This window comes from Gopherus flavomarginatus, chromosome 2 (assembly GCF_025201925.1).
Source record: "Gopherus flavomarginatus isolate rGopFla2 chromosome 2, rGopFla2.mat.asm, whole genome shotgun sequence".
NCBI lineage: Eukaryota > Metazoa > Chordata > Testudines > Testudinidae > Gopherus > Gopherus flavomarginatus.
Genome location: NC_066618.1, coordinates 20,701,137 through 20,725,618, shown reverse-complemented (window position 1 = coordinate 20,725,618; position 24,482 = coordinate 20,701,137). Strand labels below are relative to the sequence as shown.

At 45.9% G+C, this 24,482-nt stretch overlaps 1 protein-coding gene across 4 annotated transcripts in view; it reads right to left on the bottom strand.

Annotated features, from left to right (window-relative positions):
- The window catches only part of RNF32 (ring finger protein 32), a 56,385-nt gene extending 32,256 nt beyond the window's left edge, over positions 1 to 24,129 (bottom strand). For 2 of the 4 annotated variants that reach the window (XM_050942269.1, XM_050942270.1), the window contains exons 1-3: positions 24,029 to 24,129; positions 16,140 to 16,260; positions 15,334 to 15,604 (exon numbers count right to left, since the gene is read on the bottom strand). In XM_050942269.1, the coding sequence (XP_050798226.1) occupies positions 15,334 to 15,604; positions 16,140 to 16,217 (349 nt within the window). In that variant the 5' untranslated portion in view covers positions 16,218 to 16,260; positions 24,029 to 24,129. Of the gene's footprint in view, positions 1 to 15,333; positions 15,605 to 16,109; positions 16,261 to 24,028 lie in introns of those variants that run through there. The other 2 variants (XM_050942272.1, XM_050942271.1) reach the window with 2 other exon arrangements.
- Positions 24,130 to 24,482: the final 353 nt, after the last annotated feature.

Here is a 24,482-nt window from a genome sequence, read left to right as displayed (position 1 = left end):
CACCTTCTGGTGACACTGTAAATAAGATGAAGGCAGCGTTATCTCTGTAAATGTAAACAAACTTGTTTCTCTTAACAATTGGCTGAACAAGAAGTAGGACTGAGTGGACTTGTAGGCTCTGAAGTTTTACATTGTTTTGTTTTCGAGGGCAGTTATGCAACAACAAAAAAAATCTACATTTGTAAGTTGCACTTTCACAGCAAAGAGACTGCACTGCAGTACTTGTATGAGGTCAATTGAAAAATACTATTTCTTTTATCATTTTTACAGTGCAAATATTTGGAATCAAAATATATATACTTTGATTTCAATTACAACACAGACTAGAATATATTTGAAAAGTAGGAAAAATCCAAAATATTTAATAAATTTCAATAGGTATTCTATTAACAGTGCGATTAAACCTGCCATCTATTTTTTTGAGTTAATCACGTGAGTTAACTGTGATTAATCAACAGCCCTACTAGGAAAGCATTTTTAACTGAAAGGAAGAAGAGACGTACCACCCTAAAGTGCTCAAAAGGGCAACTTGTTAAGACTTGTACGGTTGTTACATTTCCAAGCAGGCGAAGTGTGCATCAAGGAAGTGTTGATAATCTTTGCTGCATTGATGAACCTCTTCATGTGGATGAAAATCTAGTTTTGTCTAATTTCTGGAATCTAGAAGGTTACCTAGTGATGCAATTTCGACCTTGAGAGTACTACCATTTAAGATGCATTCCAATTCCTCTTGAAGGAATAACAGAATGCTGGAAATCTCACATTTGGGTGAATTTATGTTCTTGTATCTAGCAGTGGCAGAATTTTGAAAAAAATCTGTCATAAGCCTAAGATGTAGAGTCTTTTCTAGAAGCTGAGAGAGTAGCAATATCTTGTTTTGAGTAATCTTTTTTTCTTCTGCATCTCCCTTTCAAAACTCAAGCCATCAGACTTGTGTATCCAAGCCTAGTTTGTCCTGGAGAGAGAAACGTTCCTTACACACCAGCACAAGAATTGGGTTTCTAGCACTGCCACCAAGCACCAGTGCGTTTAAGACCTTTTTGAGGCTGTGTTATGATGTTTCTTTCACTCTGATTTTCCTGGGTTATCTTATCTAAAAGAGGAATTAAGGTAGATGACATACAAGATGCTCTTTAGCCAGTCCTGAGATGGATTCTACTGCTGTTACTTCTGTGTCCGTTCCTTTGAAGTACCATTTTGTCTTGACAATCCTTGGAAGTCTTGTAAATGTCCTAGGTTGGCTTTGGTCTGGTTCAAGATCTCAGTAAGGCAGTGGAGGAATTCCAAAGGGACACTCCATTCCCTTTGGATCATCTGTCTTTGATTGAGTTAGTCCATTTTTGTAGCTTTTCAGGTGTATACAATTTTGATACCACATCTTGTTCAGCCCTTTAGAACAGGGGTTGGCAATGTTTCAGAAGTGGTGTGCCGAGTCTTCGTTTATTCACTTTAATTTAAGGTTTCGCGTGCCAGTAATACATTTAAACATTTTTAGAAGGTCTCTCTCTATAAGTCTATATATTGTATAACTAAACTATTGTTGTATGTAAAGTAAACAAGGTTTTCAAAATATTTACGAAGCTTCATTTAAAATTAAGTTAAAATGCTGATCTTATGCCGCCAGCCCGCTCAGCCCGCTCCTGGCCTGGGGTTCCATTCACCTAGACTGGCAGCGGGCTGAGTTGGGCCTGCAGCTGGGACCCCGGCTGGCAAGGGGCCAGCAGCCAGAACCCCAGACTGGCAGTGGGCTGAGCGGGACCGGTGACCGAGACCCCAGACTGGCAGTGGGCTGAGCGGCTCAGCCCATTGCTGGTCTGGGGTTCCCTCCACCGGCTCCTGCCAGCTAGGGTCCCGGCTGCCGGCCCCACTCAGCCCGCTGCCGGTCTGCGGTCCCGGCCCTACCTACATAGAGTGGGTAACTACCTTCTCCCTCATTTTAGCCCATTCTCTTCCTCTCTCTCTTTCTGTACTGAGCTGAGGGTGGGGTGCACTGAGCACAAGGCTGGGGGTGAAGGAACAGGCTGGGGGTTGGGGTGTAGGGTCTGGCCAGGAGCTAGATTGAGGGACGGGGACTCAAGGTTGGGGCAGGAGGCTTGGGTGTGGAGCGCTTACCTGGGCAGCTCCCATTTGGTGCGGGGGGATGTGCAGGAGCGTCTGTTTCGTGCGTAGGGCGGGGGTGCGGATGTTGAGGGTGCAAGAGTCAGGGCATGGAGTGTAGAGGAGCTGGGTATGTGGGGGGGGGTGCCAGAATCAGGGCTGGGGTTGTGGGGAGTGCAGGGGTCAGAGCAGGGGCCTGGAGGGTGTGGGGGGTGCAGGGCTCAGAGCAGAGGGCTGGGAGTGTGTGTGGGGGTTCAGGAGTCAGGGCAGGAGGCTGGGGGTATGGGTGTGGGCTGGAATCGTGGGGATGCTCCCAGCCCCCTGCCCTGAGTGGCTCACGGTTGGGGGCTGGAGGGGATGTGCCCTGATTCCACCCTCCTTACTCAAGGTCCCATCCCTGCCTCTTCTTCAGAGCAGCGAGCACGCTGCGGCTGTGGTTCCACTTCTCCCCCACCCTCTCTCCCCCTCTCCAGGGCCATCAGCTTTTTGGCTGCAGGGAGGGGGAGGAGCAGGAACCCATCATACTGGGGGAAGAGGCAGGGGAGGAAAGAGCTTGGCAGCCGGTGGAGGCTTCCCCGCAGCAGCAGCCGGCAGGACCAAGCTTCTGCCCCCTGCCCCTGCAGGAGAGCATGGTGGGCAGGGGGCGGAGAAGAGCAGGTTGGTCCGGGCAGGATTTTTAATGGCACGCTGCTGCCTGCCAGGGTCCCGGCCACCAGCCCCACCCAGCCCGCTGCTTGCCTGGGTTCGGCAGTGGGCTGAGCAGGGCCGGCGGCCGGGACCCCGGCAGACAGCAGCGTGCCATTAAAAATTGGCTTGCGTGCCATCGTTGGCACGTGTGCCATAGGTTGCCAGCACCCTGCATGTAGAACCGCAGTCTGACCTTATTAGAGAAATTTTTCTTTGAACGTGAGTTCCAGAAAGCTGATACGGTCATGTTCTTCCTCCTGTGACCAGTGTCTTTGTAACGACTCCTGATTCCACTGGGGACTCCCTGCCATCTTTGCAACGACTCCTGGCAGGCTGATATCCATTGTCAATGAGAGTGCCTTTCATGATTATTTCCCTGAATGATCACCAAAGTATCCACAGGCTTACTGATACAGAGAGTTTGGTAAATCTTTAGAGGTCTTGCTGCGTGTGTGGTTCCAGGTCCTGAACATGAATTTTTGAAGTAGTTATATGTACTAACTTGAGTTATTGGACTTGACTGTGCACAATACCATCATCCCTAAAATCAGCAAGCAGAAACCCTAAGATTACACTATGAGGCTTGAAATGAGCAAGCAGTTGTGATAATCTTTCCTTTCACAGTGTTGTTCTCCTTAAAACAGATCTTTCAGAGGTTTTCTAAAAATAAATATTGATAAATCTCCATCCAAAGTGTAACATCCTCCTATCTGTGTGAACCTTTATGTACACTTCATAATTCTGCCTGTCCAGCATATTTTAGTTGCTATCAGTGCAGAGTCAGCAATTAGCTGTGGACAATGGCAAATGGAATACATAATTTAGTTGAACCCACCATCTTGAGCTCTGCCAGTAGATTATATGTGAGGAAGGTGACTTTACTTCTGACCCAAGGACAGCTATGATTTTAATTGTTAAAGAAATTGTTTTATCCAGGAATTCCAGCCCTTGTGAAGAGAGGGAAGAGTTTCACAGAGCTTAAAAGATGTCTTCAAAAGCTGAGTCTGGCTTTATTGTTTCTCTCAGTTTACAAGTTTATTTGCAAACTTTTATTCGTGAGGAACACAGCTTTACTAGAAAAACATGATTGTTCTGTAGATAGTAAAAAATTTTCAATATACTTAAAATAAGCATAATGTCTAAGGTTAATTGTTAAGTTTTTTCTTACTATAGTTTGTACTCTTTAACTATAGATTTCCATCACATCACATCACATACAAACTTCTTGTTACGCTGAAAATAACAGCTTCTTGAACAAGTAGTTGAGCCAAGAATCCATCAGCGTTGTTAAGCAATCTTATATGCTGCATTGGCAACCTAAAATAGGTGGCAAAGAAAACTTTAACCAATGCTGCAGGCAGGTTCTCTTGGCAAGTGTGTACAGTTCCTCGTGCAGTATATGTACTTTTTTTCACAGGCTCAGGAGATCCTCAGCACTGTATCTGGGCAGCTTTGATACCCAGACACTAATCCAGTCCCTATCAACAGATCCTGGAGCTCATAGTTCTGGGGGCTTGGAAGTGCATCCTGAATCTAGGACTAGAGGCAAAGAGAAAGTGTATGAAATTAAAGTATTATATTTAGTAGTGCAAAATAGTCTCTTCACTGATGAAAAATGCACTCTCCATCAACTTCCTTGTAGTAAAATGCATTCCTCTATCAGCCTTATCATTGTTGAAGTAAAATTTGGGCTTTAAAAGAGAGAGGAGAGATCCTGTAGAAACAATTATGACTGACATCTTCAGAAATCTGCAAATTAATACAATTTTTAATAGCCCACGTGGTAGTCCAAGTCATGAGAAAAGTTTTACTGTTGTTTATCTGTATTGCATTAGTATCTGAAGGCCCCAATCATGGATCAAAACCCATTTTATTAGGTGCTCAAACACATAACAGTGAGACCATCACTGCCCCAAAGAGCTTACAATTTAAGTATAAGACAAGAAACAACATGTGGATACACAGACACTGGGAGCATAAGATAACAATGAAGCAAATTTGGTCAGCATGAAAAGCAGTGGTCATAGCACATCTACTTAACCATACATTTTTTGTAGACATCATGACAGAGAAGAATTTTAACAAGCCATTTGATGAAGGGCAATGAGGTGGCTTTGCGGATTTTTACTGTGAGCTCCTGCTATGCATGAGGGGTGATATGAGAGTTAATCACAAAGATGCTTGTGAGAAATTTTCCCAAATGGGTGGCAAAGGCTGGCAACACTGGCAGAGTGAAGGCAGGAGTTGATGTTTCAATAGAGAATAAGTGATGATAGGTAGGACAGGGAGAGGACAGAACAGCCTTAAAAACAAAGATGAGTCATTTGTTACGATCCAGTAGAAAAGGGAGAGAAAGTGGTGGGACACACACAGAGGGGTGGTAGGATCAAAGTGGCTAGCCAGGAAAATGATCTTTGAAGCAGCATTTTGAATGAATAAAGTGGGGCATGATTGCATTTGTCAAGGCCCTAGAGATGGAGGTTGGAGTCATCAAGATCCAAGAATATTCATGTTTACCCACCAAAAGTTTACATGACAAATCCATTTCACATTAGCTTGATGTTTCTGCTAAAATGATCAAGTGAGACAATTTTAAATACTGACATCTAAATTGCACATCTTTAGCTTTAAAGTTAATGTCCATGCTGAGGTGAATGGGGTAGTGCAGACCTGACCTATCGTTTGACTTGTCTGCAGATTTAGAAAGAGAACATTGCATCACTTCACATTTGCAAGGTTGTCTTCACAACAAGAATTGGAAATGTAATTATTACAATGAAATATTGTAGGAGGATACAATTATTGTGCCAGATGCGAAAAAGTTATGGCAAAAATGTAAACAGTTTATTGTGTAAAGATATATTGAAGATTACATGATGATGTTTAAATGTAAAAGTTTTTTAAATTTTTTTTCAATTTTAAATTACAAAAACAAATACTTTATAAAAATGTTTAAAATGAGTAATTTAAATGTTTCTGTCTTTCAGTAAATTCTTTGGATTCACTTGCACAAAAAAAATCTATATTGGACCCTTTAGTGCTGAGTTGGGAAGGAAATATTTTGTCTTTCTTATAAAAACCAAATGAATACATTCACACTTCAATTTTTTTTCTCAACTAAGCCTTCAGCTTCCATGATGACTCTCACCATTCATGTAAGGCAAATAAATATAAAACCCAGACAAATAAAGTCCTTTTAACTGATGTGAAACCAGAATCATGTGAACACTACCCGTTTCCCCACTCCCTTTTGTCCTATTTGTTACTTATTTGTTGAGTCTAGTACACCATAGGAGGAAGGAGAACAGCCTGCTCTGCAGAGAGGAGACTGGCTCCTGGCCACCTCAGCCAGTAGACCTAGCTCCACTCTCTCGATCCCCCATCCATCCCTGTACTGGCAACAGAAAGTGGGGAGGAGCCACTGATCCCCAAGGCTGGGAGGCTCAGAGCCATCACAACCAAGACGAAGAGGTGTAGAGTACTGGTGGTTGGGAACTCCCTGCTGAAGGAGACGGAAGGATAGAATTAAAATTCAAAACCATCTTGACAAACTAGAGAATTGGTCGGAAATTAACAAGATGAAATTCAGTTAAGAGAGGTGCCAAGTACTGTACTACAGAGAGAAAAATCAAATGCACACTTACAGAATGGGGAATAACTGGCTAGGCAGTATTACTGCTGAAAAGCATCAGGGATTTAGTGTCCAATTCTGAGCACCACACTAGGAAAGATGTGGACAAATTGGAGAGAGTCCAGGGGAGAGCAACAAAAATGAGAAAAAACACAGAAAAATTGACTTCTGAGAAAAGGTTAAAAAAACTGGGCATGTTTAGTCTTGAAAACAGATGACTGCAGGAAGCTGATGAATCTTCAAATATGTTAAAGGCTGTTATAAAGAGGATGGCAATCAATCAATGGTTCTCCATGTCCACTTAAGGTAGCACAAGAAGTAACGGGCTTAAACTACAGAAAGGGCAATTTAGGTTAGATATTAGGATCTACTTTCTAACTATAAGGGTAGTTAAGTTTTGGAGTAAGTTTCGCAGGGAGGTTTTTAAGAACAGATTGAACAAACACCTGTCAGAGATGGTCTAGGTTTAGCTGGTCCTCCCTTAATGCAGGGGGCTGAACTGAAGGATTTCTCGAGGTCCCTTCCAGCTCTACACTTCTATTATTCTATGAAATTAGGGCCTGACCTTGCAACTGATGCCATATAGGCAGACCATTGTGCCAGTACAGCATCCTATTGATTCTGTGTAGATCTCGTTGCAGAGTCAGGGTCTTGAATTGTAAATTCTTTAGAATACGGACATGTGTGTCTGCATAGCAGCTACCCCAATGGCAATGTGACCTTCACTGAGGTCTTTAGGCATTTCCAGAAAGAGAGAGTAAATCAGAATGAGTGTAAAAGCAGCAAAGAATCCTGTGGCACCTTATAGACTAACAGACATTTTGGAGCATGAGCTTTCAACATGCATCCGACAAAGTGGGTATTCACCCACGAAAGCTCATGTTCCAAAACGTGTTAGTCTATAAGGTGCCACAGGATTCTTTGCTGCTATTACAGATCAAGACTAACACGGCCACCCCTCTGATATCAGAATGAGTGGGGTTTATCTCACTATATTGTAAGATCTTGATGGGGAAGGTCTGTGTCTTTTTAAAAAAAAAAGTCTAGTCAAGAGGTTTTGGGGGGAAAGGAAGCATAGGCCCTGGGGGTGCTCAGACCCCCCACTCTGACCCACGTCCCACCCCCACCTATCCCCAAAGCCCACACGCCATCCTGCGTCTTCCCACCCCCACTCTGCCCCAGACCCTGCCCACACCCCACCCTTTCTCCCAAGTCTCCACCTCTTTCCCGCCTCTTCCCACCCAGTTCTGCCCCCTCCCCTGAGTGTGCCCCATTCCCGCTCCTCCCCCTTCCTCCCAGAGCCTCCTGCACACCGTGAAACAGCTGATTGCAGCGGGCAGTAGGAGGAAGGGGGAAGAGTTGAGTGGTGCAGCCTCCGGTGGGCAGGAGATGCTGGGGAGGAAGTGGGGGAGCTGGCAGCCAGTGGGTGTTAAGCATCTGCTAATTTTTTTCATGGGTGCTCCAGCCCTTGAGTGCCCAAGGAAAGACAGGGAAACCAAAAGAAATGTTTCATGGTAAGAATGCTGTAGAATCCTTTAGCAAGGGGATCTCTGAAACTAATGGTTGGGAAAGACATCATGGCTGTTAGTCTGCTAATATACTTGCTGCATTTTTATAGTAACGTTTATTGCCACTGTAAAATTGTATTATAATAAAGAAATATTTCTTCTTTGAGTGCTTGCTCATGTCCAATCCAAAGTAGGTTTGTGCTTGCTCTGAATTCCATCGCCGGAAACATTTTTCTCTTGGTGATATCTGTCAGGTCAGCTCTGGTGCTCCCTGAAGTCGTGTCCTCACAGTTAGTATAGTTGGTAGTGGACTCCATTTAACAGGGTCAGCACTTCCATCGTGCTAGGGTATGTCTTGGTCCCCACGATTTAAGCCGTGTGTGTCATGCCATCAGCAAATACTGGTTAGTCACCCACATTCCAGCTGCCTTAAGTATCTGAGGGAGGCCCACATGCAGGAGTGTTGCAGGATTTGCAAGGGATTCAGGCCCAGAATTAAGGAGGACAGCGACACCAGACTCAAGCATCCTTATGGAGGCAGCGCTTCGGAGCTGAGTCACAAAGACTCAGCACCAAGTACTTTGGCTTCAGTGAGAAGTGCCCCACAGTCTCTAAAGGATGTGCAGCGCCGTTCCGCTTCTCTGGAGCCAAGAAAAGATTCTGTCTATGGCCTGGCACCGACACTCATCCTTAGTGCCGAGGACAGCAACGCCAGCATGGGATTCTCTGCACCACTCTCTATTGACGGTGCCAAGAAACAAGCAGAGAAAAACTGATCAGGGGAGATTCCCCAATCCCAAGGTCTGCAGGGCACAGAGATACTGATAGAGTGTGACCTGTGTTGGGCCACTCGGAAATGCCAGCGGTGCGCATGGTACCACTGACTCCGGCCCCAGTAAAGGCGCCGTTGGACACTCCGCCAAGGGAGAGCCACCAGAGTTTGACAGCCCTGGTGCTTCCGTCCATGCCAGAGGCATTAGAGGCAGTGAGGGAGTTGCTGTCACTCCTGGTACCGCCATCCCCAGCTACTCAGGAGCTGACTGCGGTGGCACCGGAGGCAAGGACCTTTGTATCACCGAGACCCCAGATGCCATCAAAAGGGGCAGTGCCTGTCTCCTTCCTCCCAGCACCGTTCACCAACACAAGTTGGCATCACCTCACCCTGGTCGCTGAGAAATGACTCCTCGGAGTCAGATTCTGAGGTGGAGTCATATGTCTCATGCAGGAGCAGACACCACTCCAACCAACAATACCCAATGACTGAGATGAGCCATGGCATTTCACCAATGACCTGGTCACCAGTGCAGTGGCAGATGAAATTACAGTGGCCATTTTGGAATGCCTGGACTTTTCAGCCAGTCCAGGGTCCACAGTCCACGAGGTCCTACTCCGTTGCATTGGGGTTGAGAACTCCCTCACTACCTCCCTTGGAGCAGGGACCAGGCCTCGATGCCAATCCCAGTACTGAACTGCAAGACCCAGCCCCATGGGACCCATCCAGTGCAGAGGGCAAGGAACAAAGCCCCATGCCTCATTCCTCTTCCTCTTCTTCCAAAGAGAAGATGGCTGGAACAAGTATAGAGTCTTCCCAGACAACAACAGGGTGCACTAGGAGCTCATCAGGAGGGTAACCCAGAACCTGGGTATCCAGGTCAAGATCTCTGAATCATCCCATGCTCAGGTCGACATTTTAGCAGCTTCAGGGCTATCTCGGCTGGCTCTGCCTTTGAACAATGCCATTCTGGACTCCATCAAGGCCTTATGGCAGACCCCTGTGTCCCTCCAATCTATTGCGAAGAGGATGGATAAAAAGTACTTTGTCCCTCCCAAGGGGTATAAATTCCTGTACACATACCAACACCCACCAGGCTTGTTGGTATTTTCAGCTGCAAATGAGCAGGAATGGCAAGATCAGCTAGGGCCAACTCCCAAGGCCAAAGATGCCAAAAAATTAGACCTTTTTGGCAGGAAGTGTACTCAACTGGTGTCCACCAGCTCTGGATCGCAAACCAGCAAGTGCTCCTGAGCTGGTATGATTTCAACTCTTGGAGCACAATGGCAAAATTCAAGGAGCTTTTGCTGTAGGAGTCTAGGGATGAGTTCTTGGCCCTTGTTGAAGAGGAGAAATTGGTGGCAAAGGCATCCCTCTCAGCAGCTTTGGACACGGCAGGCTCTTCAGCCTGATCCATGGCTTTGGCTATGGTTATGAGAAGAAATTCATGGCTTCAGTCCTCGGGACTGCCCTGTGTGGTGCAGCAGACAGTGCAGGACCTTCTGCTTGAAGGCAAGTTACTCTTTTCAGAGCAAACAGACTTGAAGCTGCATAGTCTGAAAGAGTCTACGACCACCCTGAAATCCCTGGGGTTGCATACACCAGCTCCCACCAGGAATTACCATGAGCCCCAACCATTGGCCTGCTTCTATCCGCCATAGTAGAGACAAGACTATAGCAGGAAGAGTGGAGGCTATAAGAGGAGGTTTTTGTCGGAGTCCTCATATGTCCCAGTGCCTGCCCCCCTCCTCCCCCACCCCGAGACAATCATTGGGATCTAAGAAAGCCTTTTGATGGGACACTCAGGGATGATGTACCAGGACAATATGTGGATCCAATTTCCCCTATTTTTGTTGACCAGTTGTCCACTTCTATCGGGCATGGATCCAAATTACCTCAGATCGCTGGGTGCTATACAAGATAGAAATAGAATACACCCTTCAATTCAGTTGTTCCCCTCCTTCCCACCCTCCCTTCCCATCCCTCTTTAGGGACCCCTTTCACGAGCAACTTCTAGATCAGGAGGTGCAAGTTGTTCCAAAGGGCAGGAACAGTGGAAGAGGTTCCACTGGAGTGAAGGGATTGGGGGTCCTAATCAGACCGATCTTGGACCTACGAAACCTCAACAGATCCATGAAGAAACTGACATTCCACATGGTCTCCTTGGTCTCCATTATCCCTTCTCTGGATCTGGAGGACTGGTACACCACTCTCAACTTGAAGGATGCATATTTTCATATTGTCAAGTATCAGAGGGTAGCCGTGTTAGTCTGGATCTGTAAAAGCCGCAAAGAATCCTGTGGCACCTTATAGACTAACAGACGTTTTGGAGCATGAGCTTTCGTGGGTGAATACCCACTTCCTCTGATGCATGTAATGGAAATATCCAGGGGCAGGTATATATATGCGTGCTAGCAAGCAAGCTAGAGATAACGAGGTCAGTTCAATCAGGGAGGATGAGGCCCTGTTCTAGCAGTTGAGGTGTGAAAACCAAGAGAGGAGAAACTGGGTCTGTAATTGGCAAGCCATTCACAGTCTTTGTTCAATCCTGAGCTGATGGTGTCAAATTTGCAGATGAACTGAAGCTCAGCAGTTTCTCTTTGAAGTCTGGTCCTGAAGTTTTTTTGCTGCAGGATGGCCACCTTAAGGTCTGCTATAGTGTGGCCATTCACCTGCACATCCACCAATGTAATATACGCCATCATATGCCAGCAATGCCCCTCTGCTATGTACATCGGCCAAACTGGACAGTCTCTACGGAAAAGGATAAATGGACACAAATCAGACATTAGGAATGGCAATATACAAAAACCTGTAGGAGAGCACTTCAACCTCCCTGGCCACACTATAGCAGACCTTAAGGTGGCCATCCTGCAGCAAAAAAACTTCAGGACCAGACTTCAAAGAGAAACTGCTGAGCTTCAGAACCAGTTTCTCCTCTCTTGGTTTTCACACCTCAACTGCTAGAACAGGGCCTCATCCTCCCTGATTGAACGGACCTCGTTATCTCTAGCTTGCTTGCTAGCACACATATATATACCTGCCCCTGGATATTTCCATTACATGCATCTGAGGAAGTGGGTATTCACCCACGAAAGCTCATGCTCCAAAACGTCTGTTAGTCTATAAGGTGCCACAGAATTCTTTGCTATTTTCATATTGTGATATTTCAGGGACACAAAAGGTTCTTATGATTTGTTGTGAACCACAAGCACTATCAATTTACTGTGCTCCCATTCAGCCTGTCAGTAGCCCTCAAGTTTTCATGAAGTGCCTGACAGTCATCGCAGCCTTCCTGAGGAAAAAAGGAGTTCAAGTCTACCCCTACCTTGACAACTGGCTGATCAAAAGTCGATCCAAGGCCCAGATGGAGGCAGATGTGGAGATAATACAGTCAACCTCCAGATAATACAGGACCTGGAGCGGTTGATAAATATGCAGAAATCTACCTTTTCCCCAGTTCAAAGGATAGAACTGGAACAGTCCTCAAGTCGATCTAGTCCAGAGCCTTTCTCCCAGAAAACTTGTTCAGAGCACTTGGGGCACTCAGAGAGAGCCTGAGGAATCACCCCATCAAGAAACTGCTTAAAGCTCCTAGGTCATATAGCATCATCCACCTATGTGGTATAACATGTGAGATTACAGCTCAGATCTCTCCAGCCTTGGCTGGCGTCAGCATATGCCCTGGGCTGACACCATTTGGACAGGGTGGTATCGCTTCCTCTGTCCATGATTGCAACCCTTCTTTGGTGGCTAGACCTGCGGTCAGTATGTGCAGCAGGAATCCCATTCTCAAGGACCCAGTCATCAATGTCTCTCATCACACAATGGGATGGAGGGCTCATTTGGGGACCCACAGAACTCAGGGCCTCTGGTCCCCGAAGGAGCTGTCGTTACACATCAATGTGAGGGAACTGAGGGCAGTGCCCCTCGCCTGCCAGGTGTTCCAAACCCACTCGGAGGGCAATGGGCATGTCAATCCTTACACACAACACGACAGCAGGGCAGAGCACAATCCTCTCCCCTATGCCAGGAAGCTCTTCGACTGTGGGAATTCAGCATAGCCCACTCAATTCACCTTGAAGCCTCCTACTTTCCGGGCTCACAGCATGAGTTAGTGGATCACCTCAGCAGATCCTTTCCCAACCATTACGAATGCTCCATTAGCCCAGACATTGTAAGCACCATTTCCCAAAGGTGGGGAACACCCTAGGTAGATCCATTCACGACAAAACACAACAGGAAGTGTCTTCAGTTCTGCTCCTTCCTAGCCACAGCCTGGGCTCACTCGCAGACACCTTTCTCCTCCCTTAGACGGACCATCTCTTGTATGCGTTTCCTTCCATGCCTCTCATACAGAGTTCTGCTGAAGGTCAGAAGGGACAGGACGCATCCTATCCTGACAGCCCCAGCCTGGCCATGTCAGCACTAATTCACTACCCTCCTACATCTCTTGGTGGACACGCCAATCAGCCTGCCCCCGTTCCTGGGCCTGATCTCTCAGGACCACAGCTGTCTATGTAATCTGAACCTTGAGTCTGGAAGCTCCATGGCTGAATCCTGCAGAACTGATATACTCTGGGCCTGTTTGCAAGGTGTTTTTTGGGAGCAGGAAACTGTCCACTAGAACCACTTACCTAGCAAAGTGGAAGAGATTCTCAATCTGTTCAGCACAAAAGGGGTTTTGCCTGCTCATTCAACACTGCCTTTCATTACAGATTATCTACTCCACTTGAAACAGCAAGGCCTAACAGTATAATCTATTAGGGTGCATCTAACTGCAATCTCAGCCTTTCACCCATGGGTGAATGGGCAGTTAGTTTTCTCAAACTCGATCTGTGGTCGTTTTCTTAAGGGATTGGAATGGCTATACCCCCAGGTACGCCAGCCACTCCCTCTCTGGACCTCAACTTGGTGCTGGCAAATCTAACAGGACCCCATTTGAACCGCTGGCAATGTTCTCTCTGCCCTACCTGTCCTGAAAGGTGGCCTTCCTGGTCACCATTACTTCTGCCAGAAGGGTCTCAAAGATCAGAGTCCTTACTTCAGAACCACCATACACAGTCATCTTCAAGGACAAAGTTCAGCTGCAGCCACACCCGGACTTCCTGCCAAAGGTGGTCTCACAATTCCATAGTAACCAGGATATCTTCCTACCTGTCTTCTATCCGAAACCACATACTAACAAGGAGGAACAGATTTCAGCTAGGTGTTATGTGTACACTAATCCTTTCCGTAAAAAGGAAATCTGCTCAGCTTTTCTTAGTCATTGCAGACAGAATGAAAGGCCGTCCAGTCTCAGACCAGAGAATTTCGTTGTGGATCACTGTATCTTAACATGCTATGATCTAGCAAAGGTCCCGGCTCCTCCATTGACAGCCTATTCTACAAGAGCTGAAGCATCGGCGGCAATGTTCATAGCGCAAGTCCTGGTTCGAACAGCAAAATGGTTGTCAGTCCACTCTTTCACATCCCACTATGTCATCACCCAGCAAGCCAGAGATGATGCAGGTTTCGCCAAGCAGTGTTACAATCTGTGTGCCAATTAACTCTGAACCCTACACCCACGCAACTGCTTGGGAGTCACCTACATTGGAAGGGACATGAGCAAAGCACTCAAAGAAGAAAAAAACAATTACTAACCTTCAGTAACTGTTGTTGTTTGAGATGCATTGCTCATGTCCATTCCATCCCCTGCTTGCCCTGCCTGCCCCTCTGTCCAAGTTAGCCAGCAAAAAGGAACTGAGAAGCAGCAGGGCCCTATATACAGGCACTATGAAGGTGTGGCTCCTGGGGCACCAAAGCCGACCCCAGGGATACCATGGGGGAAAACTTTCTGGCAGCAGGCTCGGGGTGAGCACACACCTACACTGGAATGGACATGAACAACACATCTTGAAGAACAGTAATGGAAAGTTAGTAACTGAGGTTTTTTAAAAGAAATGTGCTCACTAGGCATGTTTCCAAGCTCTCACTTTTGTGACTTTTATCTTGTTGCATGTTTGCTTCTTAATGTGAAGTAGATATTTAACTACAGGTGTTAATTCTTGCTGGGTTTTGCCCCAGGATCATCGCAAAAACAAACATTTTTAAGTTTGGGCAGGGGTGGGTAAATGTTTGCAAAAACATACAATTTATGCCCAAACTAGTAAACATCATTTACTAAACAAAAGGTAAAGCAACAGTTGCACACAATCTTATGTAATCATTCCAATATTAAAAATAACATCTGTTTTTGTTTATACTTGTATTGCATTGTACTTTCAACCACTAATATAAAAAATATATATATAAAAAAAATCAGTGTGGAACACAGTGCCTGTTTCTAGAATGAAAAAATTCTTCATCTAGACTTACTAGTTTCTTCCTTCTCTGTCACACTGAAAATAAATTCAAATATATGACAGATGTGAGAAGTATTCAACTTTTTTGATGGCAGTTTAAATTGTCCTCATTGTTTAAATGATCACTGTTTACCTGAAGGCCCAAAGTACTTGATTTTTGACATTTTTATAAACTTTCTATGCATTATACAGTTTTATGCTAAGTTATAGTATTGAAAAGAACATCTAGTTATTGTATTCTAATAAGTTTGAAATAAAATGCAAAAATACACAAATCAGAATATAATGGTTTACCTAACGTTAGTTGTGGAGGATTAGGATCAAGGACATATTCCTTTTCTGGATCTTCCTTTTTTGTGTGGAGAATGCTCTTTTTTCTTAATCCAGTATATACTACTGCTCTGACCATCTCTTTGTTCACAGGTTTATAAATGTTCTTTTTATTCATTAACTTTGATTTAAAAGGATCTGCTAATGAAAGATCCTGGAGCTGTAGGTTATGTAAAATATGATCTTGTAAAGCAACTGCAGTAACAGCTAAAGTATCTCGTTTGGAGGAACTGCCCTAAAAAAAATTCCATAATTATTAATATAAATGACTTGCATACGTGTACATTATGTACAGTATATTAAAAAAGAAAAGCTCAGCCTTTAGCCAATGATGTTTTAATTTGACAAAGATTTTTATACATATACAACTCCCATGCTTGAAGTCTTACTAATATACAATTACCATAATATGAAACTTAAGGTTAGGATGTGTCAGTAACATCAATCTTAACTTATAAAGTCAAAAGAAATGTTTGATTTATGGTTTATATTAAATAAAATAGCAGTAATTTTTAACTTTTAATTACTGAACCCATAATTATTATATGCAATAAACTCATTATGAACTATAAAAGCTTGACATGCCTAAACATATTTTGCCTCAGTATAATTAAAAACAATCCCAAGGCTAATCTTGCCTTTCAGAGCCCTGAACATAAACAAGTGCTTGTAAGTATATATTACTTTTAACACACTAAATGGGCCTATCTATACTCAGTTCAATTTTTTGTAATGCTCACTCCTTTTAGCATAAAATATGACCTGTGCACCTTGTAGTTGTTTTTAGAACTGTGAACTGAAGTCATCGATGAACTACTTGTCTTCAAAACAGAGTAATGATACTCCATTGACAGGGACAATTGACAGCATATTTAGTAATATCTTGTAGTTCTAAAACCAAAAATACAAAAGAATTAGTAATGTTTTTGATCAACAGAAATACTCTCATTGACAGTACAGCGGAAGTATACAAAATTAATGTTCACTATTTTCTACACCTGTGGACAACAAGAGGTTAGCATAACACACAATAGTGCTGAAAAAATTAGCTCCATGTAACCAAAAGTAGATTGTGACCCCTCTGCCCCCACAAACTCCAATGTACTGCACATGCTGTATACAGTATATTTTTGGATAGGAGCTAATGGATCTGTCCTGGAAACCTGCCCTTATATCAGCTGTTTAGATTATTTGTATTGTGTTAGCACCTAACAGCCCCAGTCATGGACCAGGACCCCATTAAGATAAGCACCATACAGACACACACACAGACAGACACATACACACTTCTCTGGAAGCTACTTCAACATCTGTTGGCAAATCATCCTCCTTCCTTTTCCCCCTTCTCAATTTGGGTACCTAGGTCTCTGTTCTGAGCCTTCTCCTCTGTTTTCCTATCCTTGGCTGAATTCATGTGCTCACTGAGCTGAATTCTCTTTGCTGATGACTTTCAGGTATATTTGTTCACTCCTGACCTGTACTCTGTTTCGATATAGGTTGCCAATTTTCCCGGGAGTCTCCTGGAATCAGGCTCTATCTCCCGGAGGCTACTGAAGCCAAACCGAGAGATTTTAGGCTGATAAAAGTTCAGTGGCGCAGCAGGGCTAAGGCAGGCTCCCTGCCTTCCCTGGCTCCATGCCGCTTCCAGAGCAGCCAGCACGTCCCTGCAGCCTGGGGCAGCAGTGGCCGGCAGCGGTCTCTGTGTGCTGACCCTGCCTCCGGTGCCAACTCCACAACTCCCATTGGCTGGGAACTGCGGCCAATGGGAGATGCGGGGGGTGCATGCAAGTAGGGGCAGCGCGCAGAGCCTCCTCCTCCCCCACCCCCCTGGGGCCACAGGGACTTGCTGGCCGATTCCGGGAGCGAGTAGGCAAGGAGCCTTCCTTAGCCCCACTGTGCCACGGACTGGGAGCTGCCTGAAGTAAGTGCTGCCTGGCAGGAGCCCTGCACCCCCAACCTCATGCCCCAGTCCTGAGGCCCCTCCCAGAGCCAGCACCCCATACCCCCTCTGCACCCTGTCCCAGCCCAGAGCCCCCTTCTGCACTCAAACTCCCTCCCAGAGCTTGCACCCCACACCTCCTCCCTGTACCCCAACCCGCTGCCCCAGGCTCAGCCTAGAGCCTCTTCCCACACTCTGAACCTCTCGGCCCCAGCCCAAAGCCCACATCCACTCCCACATCCCAACCCCCTACCCTGTGAGAGTGAATGAGGGTGGGGGAGAGCAAGCGATGGAAGGAAAGGGGATGGAGTGAGTGGGGAGGGGCTTTGGGACAGTGGGTGGGGCAAGGGTGCTTGGGCATGTGTGATTAGACAGCTGGCAACTCTACTTTGAGATCATATTTTGTTGCCTCCCTGACTGCCTGTATTGGATTGTTTATTGTTATCTTAAACTCAGCATGGCCAAGTTTAAGCTCATAATCTTTCATCCCAAACCTCCACTACTTCCAATCTTCTTTACCGTTAATGATACCACTATCCTCTGTCATGTAGGCCTGTAATTAATTTGGAGATGTCTCTGACTTCTCCCTTTCCTTCTCTCCCCACATCAAGACTATAGTCAACTCATGTTGCCTTTTTCCTCCTCTATTCAAAATCTGGCCTTTCATTTCCACCCCAAATAGAAAATCCTCCAAATTCCTTGTCCCTGCCCATATCATCTCCCACTTTCATTACTGCAATCTCCTCCCCTGGTCGTCTTCATACTAACCTTATGGTTCCATTCCATCCAAAATGCTGTTGCCAAAGGCTACCTTCTTATCCGTGACTATAACTAGACACCATTTACTCGCTGTGCTGGTGTGCATCTAATTAAAACTTCTTGTCCTTGACTTCAAGGCTGTATGTCGCACAACCCCTGCCTGAATCTTGGACCTGGATGTGTCTGTGTTGCTCCCCATCAATCTTTCTGCTCACTAATGACTACACCTTCAATATGCTTTTTGTATCCTCCTCTCACAAACATTTCTGTGCCTTCTTCCCCGCTGCCCTTTGTGCTTGGAATGCCCCCACAAACCTGTCCATCAAGTCCACTTCCCTTATCACATTCAAATCCCTCCTAACAACTCACCCACTTCTGCTGTTTTACCAATGGAAAAATTAAGGGAAGACAGATAACACCAAAAAAAGGGGGAAGAGAACCTTGAAGATGAGTGGTGATAACAAATAATAGAGAAGGAGTGGAACGAGAAAAGACAAGGTTACAGTGATAGAATCACTAACTGGATTTTGCCATATATATTAACCTATTTATTTTGGACATTATAGAAGTGAGTTATGGATTTGAATGAAAAACACACTACAATCACCTGATGATGAGGCTATTATTTTAGAATTGGCATCATTAATCTACATTAGGATTACAATTGTCTCCATCTTGACTGCTGTAGTAATAGAAGCAGCTGTGCACCTCAGTGATGGGTAAAGACTGCAGCATGACTAACCAATCTTGTTGAGGCTCAGTCTAGATCATTTGGACGTGATAATGGTAGGTTGGGGAAAATAACCAGAAGATATGATTGTGGTTCTATTCTCCTTCAACGAGGTTGTGCATCCGTCTTCCATTACCAGAGTTATTCATATAGAGTTCTGGATAGTATCAGTAGCTAGGATTGCTTTCCTCTATTTATGCTTGGTCAAAAGAGCCAATTTCATTTCCAGAGCACACCTAATGAAAACATTGCGGTTGTCATCCATGGCTTTGTCACTTCAAAATTAGACTATTACAATGTGTTCTCTGTAAACCACATCCATAAACTTATTCAGAAACTTAAAATGGTATAGAGTACAGCCATCTTTTTAATGAGTTGAGAATTTCACAAGGAGCACTTCATACCTGTGCTTCATGATTAGGGCCCTACCAAATTCATGGTCCATTTTAGTCAATTTCATGGTCATAGGATTTTAAAAATAGTAGATTTCATGATTTCAGTTATTTAAATCTGAAATTTTACAGTATTGTAATTGAAGGGGTCCTAACCCAAAAAGGAGCTGGGGTGGGAGTTGCAGAGTTATTCTAGAGGGGGGTTGTCGTACTGCTACCCTTACTTCTGCGCTGCTGGTGGTGGTGGCAATGTGGGCAGCCGAAGAGTGGTGGCTGCTCGCCAGGAGCCCAGTTCTGAAGGCAGTGTTGTTGCCAGTAGCAGCACAGAAGTAAGGATGGCATGGCATGGCATGGCATTGTCACCCTTATTTCTGCACTGCTGCCTGTAGACTGGGACCTCAGTTAGCAGCCATCACTCTCTGGCCACCCTGCTCTGAAGGCAGTAGCACAGAAGTAAGAGTGGCAAGACCATGACCCCCCTAACATCACCTTATGACTCCCCTGCAACTCCCTTTTGGGTCAGGACCCCCAATTTGAGAAACACTGGTCTCCCTGTGAAATCTGTATAGTATAGGGTAAAAGCATGCAAAAGACTAGATTTCATGGGAGAGACCAGATTTCACTGTCCATGACATGTTTTTCATGGCTGTGAATTTGGTAGCGTCCTATTCATGAGCTGTTGCTTGGCTTCTGAGTTGAATTTAAAGCACAGACTATATAGTAATAATAATTTTCCCTTCTCTTTATTATGGAATGAAAGCTGTCTCAATATTTAAAGTGACACAGGTCATATCTTCACAATAATTTACACTTTGAAAAACTATCTTTTATGAATTTAAAAAAACAGATTTTTTCGTTTTAGTTGTAGTGGAAACTGTTGAAACAAACAATACTCCAAACGCTCCCTTGCCTTGTTTGTAGTCCAAACACTGCAGCATTTTCCAAGTACAAAGAGCACCTAAATATGGAATAAACTACAAGCTGATTATAAACAAAAGTGAATTACCTGGCTCACCTACATCCACTGCTCAAGCTTGATAGAAATAAACAAACAAAAACAGGATAAGAAGTGAAGAGTAAACTAGACATAACAAAAAGTTCCCTATTAACAGTCTCAGGTATTATGTATAACAGGGGTTGGCAACCTTTCAGAAGTGGCATGCCGAGTATTCATTTATTCGCTCTAATTTAAGGTTTCGCGTGCTGGTAATACATTTTAACATTTTTAGAAGGTCTCTTTCTACAAGTCTATAATATATAACTAAATTATTGTTGTATGTAAAGTAAGTAAGGTTTCTAAAATGTTTAAGAAGCTTCATTTAAAATTAAATTAAAATGCTGAGTCCCCCAGACCGGTGGCCAGGACCTGGGCAGTGCGAGTGCCACTGAAAATCAGCTTGAGTGCCGCTTTCAGCACACATGCCACAGGTTGCCTACCCCTGATGTATAACTTAGGGAAGGACATTAAAAGACTGTTTTTTTACCTAATAATTGACCCTTAAAAAGCCAAGTCTCTCAAGAACTAAACCAACTCCCACTGGAAAAAAATAGGAAGATTTCCATTAACTTTCATGGGAGTTGGCTCAGTGAGACATCATACAATTACCATCACAACTGACACTCACTTTTGACAGGCTCAGTAACAAGGCCAACAATTGCAAAGGTCATGGACAATGAACTACTCCTACCTGGAGGTGGTTTCTTCCGGTTAAAGCTGAGTTATGTCGTTGGAGATTTTAGGGATTGCCCCAACTAGTGCTGTATCTGTTTGGTGGACTGAAAGGATTTGTTTTTTCAGAGATTAATTGACCTTCTGTTCCTCTTCTCAAAATATGTTAAAACTATCTAACTAAAGAATCTCTTATTGTAAAAACAAGTTTTGAACTAAAAATTTAAAAATATAATAAAATCTATTTTAACTACTGCAACATGTTAATTACTAATTTAAAAAAGTGCACCAGACTGCCAAAAGATCTCCTGAAATCACTCTTTATAAAGTCTCTGTGTAGAACTGATAAATGAAATTGTTTTTAATTTATTAATGTAACTTCTGTTCACCATCCACACTACACTTGCCTACACTGTAACTTATGTTCCATATTGTAATTCAAACCCCATTTTAAAACACTCACTCCATTTTGTAAAAGCTTCCTCCAACCTTCATTTTTGCAAACCCTGCTGTAATCTTATTAGTTTAGTTTAGATGTGTGAATGAGGTATGTATGGATGACGGAATCAACCTCCAGCCCCAGCCTGTCCTGATGAGATAAAGTTCAAATACCAACGGCTGAAGACCTAGACAACAGCCCTAAACAAAGTAAGAAGCATCCACCCTAAAAAGAAAAGGGCAACAGAACAACAGAATCAAAGCCAGGTTCAAGGCTGAAAGTCACGCCTGCAATTGATGGGTGATCAATCTAAACCCAGAGGCAGCGTGACACAGCAAGACCTATAGGCTTTGAATCCAAACTAAAAGCCTATAAAAAAGATGGGTGAGATGAGAGACTCTGGGTAACATTCTGCTGCTAACATGGAAGGACATCAGTGCCTGCCCAACAGAGATCCAGCTTGTCCTTGTGCCCAGCTTTCCTGGCCAGTTAGCCGCCACAAGCTACAAACCCAAGCTACAAAATCAAGCTATGAACTTAAGCTATCTTCAGGACTGGTAACTATGCAGCAGCTGCAGAACATCTGATGGGTGTGTGTGTGTGTGTGTGTAAGAATTAAGATATTAGTTATTAGTCATAAATCAAATCGTTATCATAATAAATGTGGCACCTTTGTCTTGTCCCCTTTAATAAGATCCTGCTGGTTTTTACTGGTCTAATATAATTGGTATAACATCTGTGTAGTGCTATTCTAACCGCTGATTTTTATGATAATCAATCATTTGAATTTCTATAGCACCTTCCATCCCTGGGCCACAGAACTTTGCAATCATGAATGAGGCAAATTAAATGTTGCTGACTATTCCCATTTTACAGAAACCACCTATTCACCTGCCCTACCCACCTCTTTCTCCTTCTCATCCTTAAACACATCAGATCCCATAACAGTAGCCCCATCTTTGCACAAGTCTCCCTACTGCACACTGGTTCATGTCATGTGCCTCCCTCATTTATCAACCCTCCCACTCATCTCCCACAGAATCAGCCCTCCCTTCTCATCTGCCTTTGCTTCTCCCTTCCCCCTACCCTCAGGCCATGTCTACATCTAAAATTTTGCAGCGCTGGTTGTTACAGCTGTATTAGTACAGCTGTATAGGGCCAGCGCTGCAGAGTGGCCACACTTACAGCAACCAGCGCTGCAAGTGGTGTTAGATGTGGCCACACTGCAGCGCTGTTGGGCGGCTTCAAGGGAGGTTCGGGGAACGCGAGAGCAAACCGCGGGGAAGCTGGTCTCCTTTCCCGGTTTGCTCTCGCGTTCCCCGAACCCCTGAGCAAGCAGGTCTCCTTCCCTGCGGTTTGCAGGGTGGTTCGGCGAACGCGAGAGCAAATCGGGAAAGGAGACCAGCTTCGCCGCGGTTTGCTCTCGCGTTCCCCGAACAAGCAGGTCTCCTTCCCTGCGGTTGCAGGGTGGTTCGGGGAACGCGAGAGCAAACCGCGGCGAAGCTGGTCTCCTTCCCCGGTTTGCTCTCGCGTTCGCCGAACCACCCAGCAAACCGCAGGGAAGGAGACCTGCTTGCTCGGGGGTTCGGGAAACGCAAGAGCAAACCGGGGAAGGAGACCAGCTTCGCCGCGGTTTGCTCTCGCGTTCCCGGAACCACCCAGCAAACCTCAGGGAAGGAGACCTGCTTGCTCGGGGTTCGGGGAACGAGAGAGCAAACCGGGAAAGGAGACCAGCTTCGCCGCGGTTTGCTCTCGCGTTCCCGGAACCCCCCTGCAAACCGCAGGGAAGGAGACCTGCTTGCTCGGGGTTCGGGGAACGCGAGAGCAAACCGGGGAAGGAGACCAGCTTCGCCGCGGTTTGCTCTCGCGTTCCCGGAACCCCCCTGCAAACCGCAGGGAAGGAGACCTGCTTGCTCGGGGTTCGGGGAACGCGAGAGCAAACCGGGGAAGGAGACCAGCTTGATTACCAGAGGCTTCCTCAGGTATGCTGGGATACCTGCTTATTCCACGGAGGTCAAGAAAAGCGCTGGTAAGTGTCTATACTTGATTACCAGCGCTGGATCACCAGCGCTGGATCCTCTACACCCGAGACAAAACGGGAGTACGGCCAGCGCTGCAAACAGGGAGTTGCAGCGCTGGTGGTGCCCTGCAGATGTGTACACCTCCTAAGTTGCAGCGCTGTAACTCCCTCACCAGCGCTGCAACTTTCTGATGTAGACAAGCCCTCAGTCTCTCTGCCTACAATGGCCTCTGCTCCTGAATGCACCCAGTACTTCTCTCCTTACTGGCTCCTGTTTTCCCTAGCAGCCTCCTGTCCTCCCCATTGCACACTGCTCCCCTTATTGGCCCCCTGCTTCCTCAGCTCACTAATGGCCTCTGCTCCCCCCATCACAGTGCTCCCCCTTACTGGCCCCAGCTTCCCCACATCACACAGTGCCCTGCTTATTGGCCCCTGGTTCCCACCAATCCAATGGCTCCTGCTGGTTCCCACCCACCCAATGGCTCCTGCTCTCCCCATCACACATTACCCCTCCCCCTTATTGGCCCCAGCTTCCTCACCCCCATCCAACCCATGGCCCCTGCTCCTCCACCACACACCCCATTGGCCTCCCTGCCCCCTCTTAGTGGCTCCTGTGGTCAGCCCCCGATACAAACACCCACCCTGCCAGGGGACTCTGCAGCACCCCTGGGCTCGTCCCCTGGAGACTGTTACTGTCTTTTTAACACCAACCTGCTCCTGTCGCCACGGTCCGGATCGGGTTGCTTAGCAACACAATGCCCAAGCTTTATCACAGCCCGCCCCCACGGCAACGCGAGGTAGAAACCGAGGCGTACGCGTGCGTGGCGCGCAAGCGGAACGTCAAGGCGGCGAGGGCGCACGCAGCCCGGAAGTTCATGTAGCGCGAGGGAGGAGCGTGGAGCGTGGGCGTTAGGCACTGAGGCTTTGCCTCTGGAAGGGATAGGCCAGGGGCACGTGGGCACTGCCCCAACGGTCGGGGTGTCCTCGTGCCCCTGGGTGAAGCTGCGCCTTTCGAACGCACGCGGAGCTCTCCGGCGGGGCTGGACAAAGCGGCGCGCGCCCTGCGCGATGTTGGCTGATTTACTAAGCGTTGCGCTGCCCGCCCTGCCTCCTTTTGGTGGGGGCCCACTGCGCCCCCACTGGGTGCGGGGCAAGGCCCTGTGCT